The sequence below is a fragment of the Vombatus ursinus genome, unplaced genomic scaffold (assembly GCF_900497805.2).
Source record: "Vombatus ursinus unplaced genomic scaffold, bare-nosed wombat genome assembly UNPS02014812.1, whole genome shotgun sequence".
Taxonomy (NCBI): Eukaryota; Metazoa; Chordata; class Mammalia; order Diprotodontia; family Vombatidae; genus Vombatus; species Vombatus ursinus.
The window spans coordinates 53,141,748-53,156,500 of NW_020954590.1; the positions used below are offsets into that span (position 1 = coordinate 53,141,748).

Here is a 14,753-nt window from a genome sequence, read left to right on the forward strand (position 1 = left end):
ATTACAAGGATTATATGTTAAGCAAGCCACTGATAAGAAGAAAATCTCCACATACATCAAAATATTCATAGCGGCACTTTTTGTGACAACAAAGAATTGGAAACAAAGTAAATGATCATCAAATGGGAAATGGCTAAAAAATGTGGAACATAAATGTAATAGAATATTGTTGTGCTGTTAAGGAATGATGAATATGAATACAGAGAAGCATGGAAAGATCTACATGAACTGATGCAAAGTGATGTACGCAGAGACAAGAAAACAATACATATCATGATAACAATGTAAATGAAAAGAACCATTAAAAAAAATCAAAAGTGAATACTGAAAAAATGAAGAGAACAAGACTGTCTCCAAAGAAAAGATATGAGAAGATATACCCACTCCTACCTCTCTGCAGGGGTGGGAAGTCTATGAGTATGGCACAATTTTAGATTTTTCTAGTATACTGAATAAAAGCATTTGTGAAGCTTTTACTATATGCAAAGCACTCTGCTAAGTGCAAGAGATATAAATAGAAAAATAAGACAGTCCCTGTTCTCAAAGAGCTCATAGTCTAATGGGAAAGACAACACATATGCAAGGTTGATATTAGTACTGGGCAGTTATGCTGATGTTTTCCCCTTTTCTATTTTTTTTCTTTTAGAAATATTACTTGTTAAATGAAATGGCTCTCTGGGAGGGGTTGGGAAAGGGTCCTGGAGAAAATTATGTTGATGTTGGAAAAAAAAACACAATCAAAATATATTTTTAAAAAAATGGTTTTGAATATATCCAAAATATAAACAGTAACATGTCTATTTTAAGCACTTAGTGAGCAAAAAGATATAAAATTTGTGTGAAAATAAGATAGGATGCACACAAAAAATGGAATATACATTAATGTGCATTCTGAAAACAAATTTAGATTACAGGAATAATTCTGGACAGTTACCTCAAACTTTAAATTAACTATTATCACTGATAGAAAAAAAGTCTGTGTGAAAATAACTAGAAGATACATCTTCTCCTCCTCCTCAAATGGAAATAAAGTAGAAAACTGGAACAAGGCCCCAAAAGGCTTTCTATGGAAATGTCAAACTTGTTCACTAAACAAAGCAGAAAAACTTTGGTGTACTGAGAATGCTCCTTAAAAAGGCCCAGATTAGTACTCAGGCTTAATTTTATCATAACTTTTGTTCTGATTTTTAAACTCTCTTTTAGAAAAGGAAAGGAATTAGAAGATGGATTAGATCATCCTCAAAATACCTTCAAGTTCTAAAATCTATGATTCTGTGCATTTGTTGACATCCTGAAACCATCTTCACAAATAGTAAACATGTGAAATGATGACAGAACACAATTCATCTAGAAAAATGGCTAATCACAGACCAAAACACTATTACCATGATTCCAACGGTTGCTTAGCAAGAATTGGACATACATTTATGACTATATATTATAACACAGACTAATTTCATGTTGAAATATATATAAACAACACTGTTCACATCAAGTTAAACTTGCATGAATCTAATTGGGGTAATCAAACCAAAGAATTGCGGAATTGCAGAGTTAGAAGGGACCTTAAACATCTAATCTAAGTAAATCTAAATCCAAGAGTTGGGTACCTAAAGCATGAATCCCAGCTACAATGTTCCCCACAAGTAGCTAGCCAGCCTCTATTTAAATTGTTTCAATCCTGGGGAATCCAATACCTCCTGGGGCAGCAGGTTCTATTTTTGGACAGTTCTAGGTGTTAAGAAGTTTTCCCTGGGTGCTAGTTTTAAACTTCCTTTCTTTTCTGAAGCAAAAACTTTCTTTAAATTGAGCTGAAATGTACCACCTGAAACTTCTTCCCTTTAGAGTTAAGGAGAACAAAGTTAATCCCTGTTTCATATATCAACCCTTCAAATATTTGGAGAAGTCATCCTGTTTTTATTAGGTTTCCACTTTTTCAGGCTAAACATCAGAGGTAACTTCAACCAACGGTAATATGGTTCGTTTTTAAGTGTCCTAACTGTCCTCATCACTCTCCTTTGGACACAATGAAATTTGTCAATATCTCTCCTAGAATTAATACTCAGAATAAGAAAAAAATACTCTTGATGTGGTCTAATAAGGCAAAGTGGAATAGCACTTCCCCCTAACCTAGATACTTTTCAGTTAATGTAGAATAAAAGCAAATTTCCTGAGTGCTTTCACACATGAAGTAGGTTATTTGTTTATTGGTTTAGTTTATTTTTTGTTTTATGAATGAGTTTCCGCTTTAGAAAGTGTACACACATGTTTGCCTATAGGGATGCTAATGACATCATACCAACTTACTCAAGAAGCTCCAAAGTGATGGTTCCCTTGGGTTCAGCTTCCACACTCTTACCCCAGAACTTGAGTTTGGGATAAATTGATCCATGAAAGATAAAGTCATTGTTTAATCCTTCAGCATGAAATGCACTCACTGGAGGATGATGGCTCACCTGCTCTGAGATAAGTCTGAATCCAAGATCATCTCTTCAAGAATTAAAAACAAAAAATGTTGTTAGTTACCTTGTTCTGTAATGAGTGAATTGCTATTATTTCAGTCACTACAAAGAAAAGAGCGAAAAATCTAGACTGAAGATAATGGGGTTATTCTAACTCTCACTAGCTGTTTGACGTGGGGCAAGTGACATAAACATTATCAAAGTTTCCCCTGTGAAATGAATATAACAGACTGTCTTTCTCACAGGCTTGTGAGCAAAGTGCTTAGAGCATTTTATATGCTCCATGTGACATACTGTTATTTCTGATATAACTATTTTGTGTCTTTAAAAGATGCTACTGAGCAAATACACCTGCATTATAATCCTGATGTACAAAATACCACAGTGCAATAAGCAGCTCAAAACTGTGCTAGCATTCTCAAAGTTGGTGAATCAAGACCCATTTTCATATCAACTACGCTTCATGTCAAAATCATTATTAACATATAAATGTGTGGGAACAATAATGAAATTGAAATGGAAATTTAAAGCCTGACACTTCAATTTGTAATACTCTCTGTGGGGGGGAAAATTAAACTAGGTCTAGACATTTAAAACCATTAGAACACACAAAGTTGGATTCAGGGCTTAAAAAAGCAGGAACTGGCATGAGAGGCAGGGAGGAAATCAATGTGTGAAATGTGAGCATGAAGAAAGATCCCTTAGTAAATCACACAAATATATCTGAAGACAGAAGCATGAGGAATTAAATACAATGATATTTTTCATTCCTATTACACATGGTTGTGCATACTAAATTCTGTGATTTTCTATGTTTTTGAAAAATTTATTTGATTAACAGATCAGGTCTAAGGGAGTACAGCAGATCTTAATAAGCCTCAATGATTAAATGATAGTTTCTTCATTTTGAACTTTAACAGCATGCTATTTCCTAATACTAGTTAAAATAAGTTCTTTTAGTAATTTTAGTGTTGTCAACAAAAGTTTTTTTTTTTAAACAAAGTTCTGATTTGTTCCTGTTTCCTAAGAAAACATTAAAATTGTCTTTTGGCTCAAACCAAAATTTTTTCTTAAGAAAATGGTTTAACAATCAAATTCTAAAGTCACAGATTCTAAAGGCCAGACTATGCAGGAAAGTCAGGCAACACTTCATTAAAATAAAAAGGACAAACAGAAAAAAATTAGAAAAAAAGGAAAATAGACAAAAAAAAAACAAGGAGTTATAAAGAAAACCATCTTCAAAAAGAATCATCCAAATACCACCAACTGAGCTACCATGCTTTTAAATGTAGTGACAAGAGAAACCTTTACCGAACTAATTCATATGTCTCTCCAAGCAGTGGATTGAATGGCTTCCCTGTGCGTTCCCACTGAGAAGCAACAGCAGATACAGCAAACGCAGCAACACACTATGGGATAAAATGACACAAGCTGAAAATAATCTCAGACTCAGGAACCAAGATTTCATTTGACATATTTACTATGAAACTGTTTTTGAGTAGTTTGTTTACTCTGGATTCTCAAAACCTTCCATAATACCCAGGCAGTCAAGCTGTGATAATGGCATTAGTGGTATACATAAAAACCAGGTTTTTGTTAAAGTAAAAATGACTTTGATCATCTACTAGTGATTTTCTACCTAAACTCCAGTTTTATGATCTCTCCTAAAATGTCCTGAATTATCTGAAGAGCTTTATGAAAATTGTAAACCAATATTCTGCTTTAATTTTTTTTTTTAAATCATGGGTTAAACAATACTCAGGATGGTAAGAGAATGTGGTAAAACTGAACAAATGAAACAACCAAAAAAATTTTCCACAGAGTGTTTGTTCCAAAGAAAAGTGGAACAATAAAGCTACATAAAAGAAACTTTAAAAATGGATTCAGTTTAAAATACTACATTGCTCTGTAACGAGAAGACGACTAGGTGGTACCTTGCATAATACTAAAGGGCGTACATTACACATCAATGCTTTTGTTCACATCGTTGCATTCGCTGCTGTGAGGAAGAGGCCCTGGAAGTCTTGGTGGTGTGGGGAGGAGGTGAGGGGTACATCTAGTAAAATTTGGGGAATGCTACTGATGTATCCTGATAATGTCAATGATTTTAGTCTAAAGGACACATAGTTTAATTCCTCTGTTTTTTTTTCTTAAAAAAGAATCAGATTTAGAGCTCTAAGGGATCTTAGAAAGTTACCCAGTCCAACCCTTTCATTTTTACAGATAAGGAAAGAGAAGCATAGTGCCACGTCAAAGGTCCCACAAACAATAATGACAGAGTTGGGATCTGAACTTGGGTCCTCTAATTCCAAATCCAAGGCTCTTCTCAATATACCATATCCTTCAAGGCACCCTGAGAAATTACTAGCTTTAACCAATGGGGCAACTCAGATTCACCTAATAAATTATGATTATATATTCAGCTTTTGATTTTCCAAGGACAGACTATGTGACATTGTAGATCCTTAGATAATTTTCTTCAATGTTAGCTATTTAACTCCACATGTGCAACTTCACCTACTACAGGAGAGAGAAAAGAAGGGAGTGTCCGGACATGCTAGACCAGGGAGGGGGAACCTGTGGCCTCAAGGCCAATGTGGCCTTCTGGGTCCTCAAGAGTAGCCCTATGACTGAGTCCAAGTTTTACAGAACAAATCCTTTTATTAAGGGGATTTGTTCTGTGAAGTTTGGATTTAGTCAAAAGGCTGCACTTGAGGACTTAGAAGGCCACATGTGGCCTTGAGGCTGCAGGTTCCCCACTCCTGTGCTAGACACTCAAATCTGTTACTGATCAACAGCTTCAGAAAGATTTTTAGTTAGGAAAGGTACAAACTAATAGACTCCCTTTAAAGTTCCTCTTATTTACCCTAGCGTAAAACACAGATCTTATTCATATTGTGCTACTCTAAATTAGTCTATATTCTGGAAAGAACCATTTCCTGGGTTGCAATTATGTATCTGGTTTCATTTCCTCAAACCAGACCAAAATGAGAATCCAAAATGGCAGTGGGGGTGGAAGTATGTATCTCCTTATATACTTTTATTGTGATTGAATGTTCTATCAGTGGTTTTTATGCTACTAATAAACTAAGGGGTTATATTAGGTGTCTATAACTATGCTTCTGTTCTTAAAATCGTGAATGCATTATCATAAGTACTTAACCAAAAGAGAAACGAACAGATATAGTAGTTTACATTGCTCCCTGTAGAGTATATTCCCAGTGCCAGGCACAGTTTATGGCATATAGCAGGCACTAAAAAAATAAGTTGATTGATTGTTGACAGTTCTAGAATAAGTTTTTTTTAAAAAACATTTTCTTTCTTTTTTGCAAACTATTTCTAAAAGAATGCACTTAAGGTACTTTGGGGACACAGAACCAACACAAATCAATATACTTATCAGTAATTACATACTTGCATCCTTTCAACTGCATCAGAAAGTGCACTGGCCTTGTGGATGAGGTACGTATGTTCCATATATTCAGTTAGTCTCTGTAGGAAGCTCAAGGGTTCATTAAATATAACTGGCATGGTGATTTTGGACAGCTCCTATTTAATAACAAGATTTAAAAGTTAGGCTTGTACATTCTCTCTAAATGTTGGATCTCCCCCCATACCTAGCATAACACTCTGCACATAGTAGGTACTTAATATATGTTTGTTTAAGGAAATAATGAAGAAAACTACTAAACTAGAAAAACTACTAAACTTAACCATTATCATGGTTAAGAGTGCTGGAGTAGCTATGAGCAAGAAAATGTTAGGCAGATAATGGAAACTTAGCAAATATGTATTCATGATCAAACTGGTCTGTTTCAACTTGAATATTCTCAGGTCCGAGTAAGCCCAAGATAAATCCCTGGTACACATACTCCAAACTTAACCAGTGTAACCACTGAAAAGTTATGAAAAAGGGCAGTGAAAAGATAGTCTTCTAAGCAGAGCAGGAATATCTCATCTGGGCTCCCAACTCCACAAAGCACTTCATGTATGTTATCTCATTTGGGAGGGAAGAGACTTGACATAGGAAGACCAATTAGAAGGCTCCTATGATAGTCCTATGATAGACAGACTGGAGGGTCTACAGTACAGTGGTGCCATGACAGTACGATGAAGATAACAGATATCAAAGACGTTATGGAGACAGAATCAAGACTCGGAAACTAATGGGATATGGAGATGAAAGTGAAAAATTGATGATAACTCTGAGATTGTGACTCCTGGGTAACTTAAAGGATGGTGGTGCCCTCAACTCAAATAAGGAAGTGGAGGGTTTAAGGGAAAGATAATGAGTTCTGTTTTGAACATGTTAAGTTTGAGGTGCCATAGTCTAGTTCAAAATGTCCAAAAGTTGGTGATGGGAGACTAAAGTTCAGGAGAGAGACTTGGGCTATACACAGAGATGTGGAAGTCTGCTATGTAAAGAGACTGATTGAACCCATGGACACTGATAAGGTCATCAGGAAAGAACAGAGTGAATAAATATAGGCCCAAGACAAGTCTTGGGATGACACATGAATAGACACATAGATGTGTATGATCTTCCAAAAAGGATACTGAGGAGTTCTTGGAAAATAAGAGAATAAGAAGAGAGCAGTAAACCCTAATTACTCCCTGGCACCCAAATGATACTTAACAAATCTCTGTTGCATAAATATATGTATTTTATTTTTGATTAGTTCATGCCCTAATTGTCCAAATGAAATGGGTGTAAAATGTTTTGTAAATCTTAAAATGCTATATAAATTTCAGCTCTTAATATAACATTCATTTGTGTTGTTTGCTGTTGTTTTCTTTTGTCTTCTTAATTACATTTTACGTCTTTTGTCTCCTTAATTATATTTTATATTCCTTATGGAGTCTTATCCTTCTTCTTTATCCCAGTCAAGACAGAGCAAGTGGTGAATACATTAAGTGCAAAGTAAAAATCCTCCAAAATAATTACTGTGCTTCTAAACCTCATAACCCAGCACTACACAATTATTACACAGATTGGTGGGGTAAAAAATTAGAGAGAAGTCCTCTGTTCCCAACACTACAGAATCTAAGCTACATTAGGATGCAGAAATCTCTTCCAATATATAAAAGAATTGGATGGAAAAGGAGAGGCAGTATAAAGAAGGATGAGTATGACTGGAGGCTTAGGAACTGGCCTAAATCTAAATTCCGGGTTGCTGAGCAAAGTTTTGTGTCCTCCTGCCATATTACTGCACCAGAAGTACACTTGTCCAGCACCTTGGAGAGGTACCTCTTCTCATATACTGTCTACTATCTAGAAAGTAACTGTGCTTATTCTGGGTACAGGAATTCAAGAAGAGAATAAGATAAAATAACAGCTGCTACTGCTTCTCACAGTAGTCAGGAAGGATCCTATCACACTCTTTTTAGTGTTTCAGTGTGGCCAGATGGATGGATATTCTGTACAGAACCCACAAAACCTGAGGCAATAGGGACTGTTACTAAAATAGCTACCCATGGCCGAATCACAGCTGCTCTCTGACCAAGCAGTTACGTAAGCAATTTAATTTCTAGTTCATGTCTTTTGCGCTTTTTTTTTTTTTGCCACTCACACCTCATTTTGTACAAGTAAAATGTATTTACACTTCTGAAATTAAATTTCAGGAAGGAGAACAGTAATTATCTAGAAAATGTATTTTGTCTTTTTTTTTCTGGAAAACCCTGCATGGCAGAATGCTTATAAATATTTAATTTAGTACTGTGTTAACTGTCTGGGGAATTGAATAGACTGTATTAATGGTAGAAAAAAAGAGACTAGAGGAAGAAGAAAAGGAAACCAAGGAAGATAGAGTATTTCAGCATGGACTCTTCCTTAACCAGGGTGGCTCAGGTAGGAATGTTTTCGTTCAAATCTATTTCATTCCCAGCCCTGAAACTTTCTTTCTCAGAGATCGTTTGGGTTCATTCATTTTATTTGACAGGTAAGGAAATGGAGGCTGACAGAGGTTCAGTGACTTGTCTAAGAGCACACAGCTATAACCTACAGCAGAAAGAGGATTTAAACCCATGTCATCTGATTCCAAATCTCATGCTCTTTCTATAATACCATAGGTGTTACTTCTCCACTGATGAATCCTAGGCTCTTTCCATTCCACTTCACTAAAATTACAGCAGGCAGAGTATGTTTTTGAAGACAAAAAAGAGTAAGATCATGTGTTCAATCCTGGGTAAACAGCATGGAAGGCAGAATGATCAGGGTAACAAAGGAACTATAAATCATGTTATGAGGATGAGTTGGAGAAACCTGGGATATTGGTTAATTGGAGAAGACTTCATTAATTGTCTTCCAGTATTTGAAGGGCTATCATGTAAAAAAGAGATTAACCTGGTTTTACTTGGCCTCAGGGTACAGAACTGAGAGGCAAAAGAATCACTGAAGATAAAATGGATAATTTTGATTACATGAGATTGAAAAGCTTCTGTACTAACAAAATCAATGTCAATAAAATAAGATGAGAAAAAATTAACTGGAGAAAAAAATCTGTGCAGCAAGTTTATCTGATAAAGATACAATATTCAAGATATATAAGAAAATGATTCAATTTACAAGCAAAAGAATCATTCTCCAATAGATACATACACAAAATATATGAATTGGGATAAGGAGAATAGTGACAGTGAAACAAAAGAAAAGAAAAGAACAGAAAGGTGAATCACTTAAGCATGTAAAAATGCACAGAAAAGAAGAAAGTACAGAGGTTGACAGAGACAAGCTGTACAGTTTGGAAAAGAAGACACTGAACTTATTATTTACTTAAAAACCAAGTTGTACATTACAGATTTTATGGTTTCAAATTGCAATCTTTTCTCTCTTTGTTCATGGAAATGTTCCTGTTTGTTGGGGCTTCTCAAGTTCAAAATAACAAAAAGTAAAAACTGTTTTAAAAAATCAAATAGATAAGGGCACTTATGAACATGTATTTCATTTCATCTCAACCGGTCTGCAGTTTTTTCTTCTTTTATCTAAACTTAGTTCTGAATATCGAAAAGTCTATTTTTCTTCAACAGGGTTGTTACTGTTTATCCTTCGATCTCTAAGATCATGACACTCAAGTGAATTAGATTTAAGTGAAGGAGGGATATGTAAAGTTACCAGCCTCACTTTCTCCTCTGAGCCATGTGGGTCCAGTGGCCAGATAAAGATCAGAATCACTGGAGATGGCCCAGGATGCAGTGAGGGACCATGGCCTTTTCTTTCTTTCTTTTTTTTTTTTCTTTTTTGGTAAGGCAATTGGGGTTAAGTGACTTGCCCAAGGTCACACAGCTAGTACCTGTCAAGTGTTTGGTCTGAGGCTGGATTTGAACTCAGGTTCTCCTGACTTCAGGGCTGGTGCTCTATCCACTGCACCACCTAGCTGCCCCCGACCATGGCCTTTTCAAGCTAAGGTCTTTAACAGGTCTCAGTTTGTCTGAGGTAACACCCATTCACTGATTATAGAAAACTCAATAACAAACAACTAGGTCTTATTTTCACTTTCATATATAGTTATGCTTAAAAACAACATCTTGGGAATTCAGAACTCTAACACATTTTTGTCCTGATTTTATGTAATATGATCTACATTTCAATTAGCAAACACTTCTATATTCATCCTCAAATATTTCTAATAATAGGGAAGCAATAATGGATATTGTAAGGGTCAAGTTTTGAAAAGAAACATGAACCAATATGTTCTTTTATCATAGGGAGATTCAATCAACAGAATTAAATATTCACATCAGATAGGCCCATCTTATGACCCAGCTGAAAGCCAAGGTTTAAATTTATTCATGCAAATTAATAACAACTAATGATGAAACTGAAGAAATTCTTAATTGCAATTGCTTGTCAGATGATAAACTAAGAGTGGGGAGAAAATTCCAGAAAGAGGAGACTTTTTTATTCTCTTGAGTACCGTTAGATCATTTTAAACAATCTGAAGGCAGGTCAAAATTTGGCTCCCTCTTCAAAAAAAAAAAAAAAAGCAAAACATTTTATGAATTAAAAACATTTTACTAGGACATCTATATATTAAAGAATAAAATCTTTTGGAGAACAGTAATTTTGTCTTTGTAGTCCCAGCATCTAGCATAGTGACTGACATAGTAGGCACTTAAATAATTACAGAATGAATTAATATGTCAATAATAACCTAATCTCGGAGAGAAAATCAACTCAAATTAAGGCTAGCTTTACTGGTGCCATCACAATACATGACCTAATGCATGTTAATCAAGTTCTTGGTACAAATAATGAACAATAAACATTTGATTCTGTCTTGGCTAAGCTATCCTTGAGCTGCCCATCCCACCATAGCCTCCTGGTTCACACAGCATAGCCTAAGAGGAACGTAACGTGTGGGTTTGAGGAAAAGGCCTATGATTTAATCTACAGGTCTAGGTGCAGTATTTATGAGAATAGATATTTACAGTATGCGAAGTAAGAGGAAAACATGAAAGAGAGGTAAGAGGAGAAAGAAAAAAAAAACCAAACCAAAACAAAGAACAATGGCACTGTGGGATTACCAAACTATTCAGCAAAGGAATAACATGATAAGGAAATAAGGCACAAAGGTTACAAGCTATTCTTAAGATTTCTGCATTACTGCAATGACTGTAAAGCTGTCTTAGAGAACAGACAATCAGATTTTCTGGGAGATTTAAGACTGGATTCCATTTTATTAAAAAATGTACATTACTTAAATGTTATACAATCCAACTTTAACGCAAAGAAAGCCTCAATTAGGCTGAGGAAGTTTTCCCCAACAGGGAGAGAGTAGGAAAAAAGGATGCAAGTGGATTTGGGGTTTCTTGGCCCTCTCAGGGCTAGAGTTTTTTGTTTGTTTGTTTGTTTTTTCACATTCGGCAGACACCTTGGTGGAGTCAAAAGAGCAACTGATTTGTATTTTGAAGACTTAGTAGGAATTCTGGATCTGCTACCTACGATCCTGGGCAAATCACTCACCTCCTCTAGAGTTCAGAGCTCAGTATTCTCTGAAAAAATGAAAGTTTTGGATTAGAGCCTATGATTCTAACTTAATTCTCCTTCCTCCCTGATTACAAACACGTGGTCAATCAAAACACATTTCCACACTGGCCATGTCCAAAAAAAATTTGTCCTATTTTGTACTGTGTCCTTTACTTTAAATATGTACAGTGTTGAGTCCTTTAGCATAATGCTGATAAGAGTTCAAGACATTATTTGGACACATTTATATACCATAACTTGTTCGTTCATTCCCTAGTTGATGGGTGGTCCTACAGATTTCAATTCTTTGCCCCTTCAAAAAGAGTTATAAATATTTTTGTACATCCTTAGAGCCTGTTTTGCTTAGGACTAATCCCTCCTTTAATCTATCCTCCCTCTAATTCCTGCTGCCCGTTCTCCCTCCCTTTTCTCTGTTGAGTACAATGTACTTCTGCCATTTGTGTATTTTTCAACTGCGTATGTATTTATACACATTTTTGACCAGTTCAATTCAAATGCCAGCTACTCCTCCCCACTCCATCTTTCTTGTTTGGACATCTAATTGAGCCCCCTGATTATGTAAGATAATTTCCCCTAACCTTCCTTTCACTTCTCCCTGTCCCCACCCAATGTATTCCTCTTCCTTTCTTTCTCCATTCTTCTCTTAAGATCACCAAGAAGTAACAGAACCACTCCCAAGTCATATGTAATTTGACTCCCTATATGGCCTCTGATCATCCTCATTAATAGGATTCAGAACGCTCATGTATCATCTCCCTATATTCCACTGTAAGCGGTTTATACTTTTTTAGTCCTTTATTATTCTTCATTCCTGTCTCCTGTTATGTTTCTCTTCACTCCTATGTTGGAACTTCAAATTTTCTACACAACTCTGGTCTTTTCATCAGGAAAGCTTGGAAGTCCTCTATTTCATTAAGGATTCATTTTTTGCTTTCTGGCATACTGTATTACAACTTCTCTGCTTCTTTATAGAGGTGGCTGCTAAAGCATATGCTCTTGACATGGTAGTTCCTCATTATTTGAATTTTTCTTTCTGGCTGCTTACAATATTTTTTTCTTTATCTAGAAGCACTGGATTTTGGCTATCACATTCCTATGAGTTTTCTGCTCTGGATTTTGGCTACCATATTCTTGGCAGTTTTCCACTTGAGGTTCTTTCAGTAAGTGACTGTAGATTCCTTTTATGTCAACTCCACCCTCTAGTTCTAGGAGATCTGAGAAGATTTCTTGAAATAAAATATATGGGCTCTTTTTTGGGGCCTGGTGTTCAGATAGTCCAATGATTCTTCATTTTTTTTCTCCTCAATGTTTTCAAGGTCAGTTGTTTTTTGCCACGAGATGCCTCAGTTTTTATTTTTTCAGTCTTTTGACTGTGCTTTAATATTTATGTTGCCTCACAGATTCATTGGTTTCTATTTGGTCTATTCTAATTTTCAGAAAGTTTGTTTTGGTTGGGTAAGGTTTTGTACCTCCTGTGTCATGCTGCTGATTCCCTTTCCAGTTCTCTCTTCCATAGCTCTTCTTTCTTTCTCTTGGTGAGGCAATTGGAGTTGAGTGACTTGCCCAGGGTCACACAGCTATTGAATGATATGTGTCTGAGGCTGGATTTGAACTCAGGTCCTCCTGACTCCAGGGCTGGTGCTCTATCCACTGCGCCACCTAGCTGCCCCTATAGCTCTTATTTCTTTTCCAATTTCTTGTTAAAGTGCTGTCATTATAAAATATATATATTTTTACTTTTTTTAACCTCTTGCTTCATCTCTTCTAGGCATTCTAGTTAAGATTATGCCCAAATTGTGTTTTTCTCTGAGAATTTGCTTATAGATGTTTTAGAGACATTTCTTCTTCTGGGTTTGTGTCTTGAGGTTACCTGTTACCAGAACAACTCTTTATAGTAGATTCCTTTTGGTTTGTTCAATGTTCCAGCCTCCTTCCTAACTTTAGACTTGATATTATGGCTGGGGCTCTGCCATCTTTCTGGAAGGAAGGTCTAGGCTGCTCCTGTTGCTACTTTCTCAGTGTACTGAATGTCGCATAATTCCAAGATCCCAGGGCCAGGCTGGGAACCTGCAAGCTTTCAAAGCTCCCAAAGGGGTTTGATCCAGGGTGAAGTCTAATTGCTGCCTCCTGTGCCTCCCTGCCACCACCACCCCCTTTGCCCTGTTCTAAACGCTGTAAGTTCTGACCTGGGTTTGGGTATGAGCAAGAATGGATTGCTACTGGACTCGGTCCCTAAATGCCAGCTGAAAAACTAGTTTGGAGTGGAAGAATTTATAGGCTCCCTTTTGGTCTGGGGTTTTTGTCTTGGTTATTCTTCAGGATTAATTAAATGCTGGAAATGTAACCCTGCTCTGCAGGTCTATGGCACACCACTGCTGCTTGCTTCCTCCTTTCTGCATAAACCCAAGGTCTACTTACCACTAACCTGAACATCACTCCTTTGGTACCCTTCTCAATTCTCTCTGGATCTGACCCAGAACTGGGTGGTGGGTAACAAAGCTGACAGACTGCGCCAGTCCCAGTGCTCAAGAATGCGTCTGGGACCTCTTCTTATCCTGGTGCAGTTTCTCCCTGGGCGATCATACCCAGGTGCTCTTGGCCTGACCCCTCCCCAGTGCCCTCAGACCACCCAGTCTATCTCCCTATGATGAACTGGATGGGACAAATTACTCACGGTAACTTTTTCTGGATTTCCCCATCAAGATTCTGTCTAGTACATTTTTTAGATTTGTTTAGCAGGAGGGGAGTTTGCTTCCTACCACTGTTCTATCTTGGTGCCCACCCCATGATCCTAACTTTGAAGAAAGTATAGGGATGTCCAGTTTTGGAAGATGGGGTGGGAAGTCAGAGATGATAAAATTGTGCATTTTCAGACAGAATCAGAAATGTCTTAGTCATTAAATCTATCCTACCTATCTGTAGGACAAAAAAGTACCTAAGTGATTCTAAATAAAAAAGAATCTGTTCTGATTTTTTGAGCCTACATAACTCCACTTCTAATACTGTGATCATGAGAGAGAGACCATTGCAAACACTTTGAGCATGCTATGACAATGAATAAAGAGTGAAGCAAGAGCAAAAAACTCAATCACATCTTTTGATCTAGCAGTTTGATCATTACGATCCCCCATCCAAAAAGCATAGAAAGAAAAAAAAAGGCTCTATTTGTACACAAAAATTTATAACTACTCTTTTAAAACAGCAAAAACAAACAAAATCCTTAAAACCACTTATATACACAACTATTGAAAATGGTTGGATAAATTATGGCCCATTAATGTACTGGATTGGTGGGGGTAAGCAGT

General features: G+C 36.4%; 1 protein-coding gene across 4 annotated transcripts in view; it reads right to left on the reverse strand.

Annotated features, from left to right (window-relative positions):
• LOC114053921 (oxysterol-binding protein-related protein 1) overlaps nucleotides 1–14,753 on the reverse strand; it is a 305,142-nt gene that overhangs the window by 22,724 nt on the left and 267,665 nt on the right. For all 4 annotated transcript variants that reach the window (XM_027877060.1, XM_027877061.1, XM_027877062.1 and 1 more), the window contains 3 exons: nucleotides 5,877–6,011; nucleotides 3,774–3,871; nucleotides 2,308–2,490 (listed from right to left, as the gene is read on the reverse strand). In XM_027877060.1, coding sequence (XP_027732861.1) covers nucleotides 2,308–2,490; nucleotides 3,774–3,871; nucleotides 5,877–6,011 — 416 coding nt within the window. The remainder of the gene's footprint in view (nucleotides 1–2,307; nucleotides 2,491–3,773; nucleotides 3,872–5,876; nucleotides 6,012–14,753) is intronic.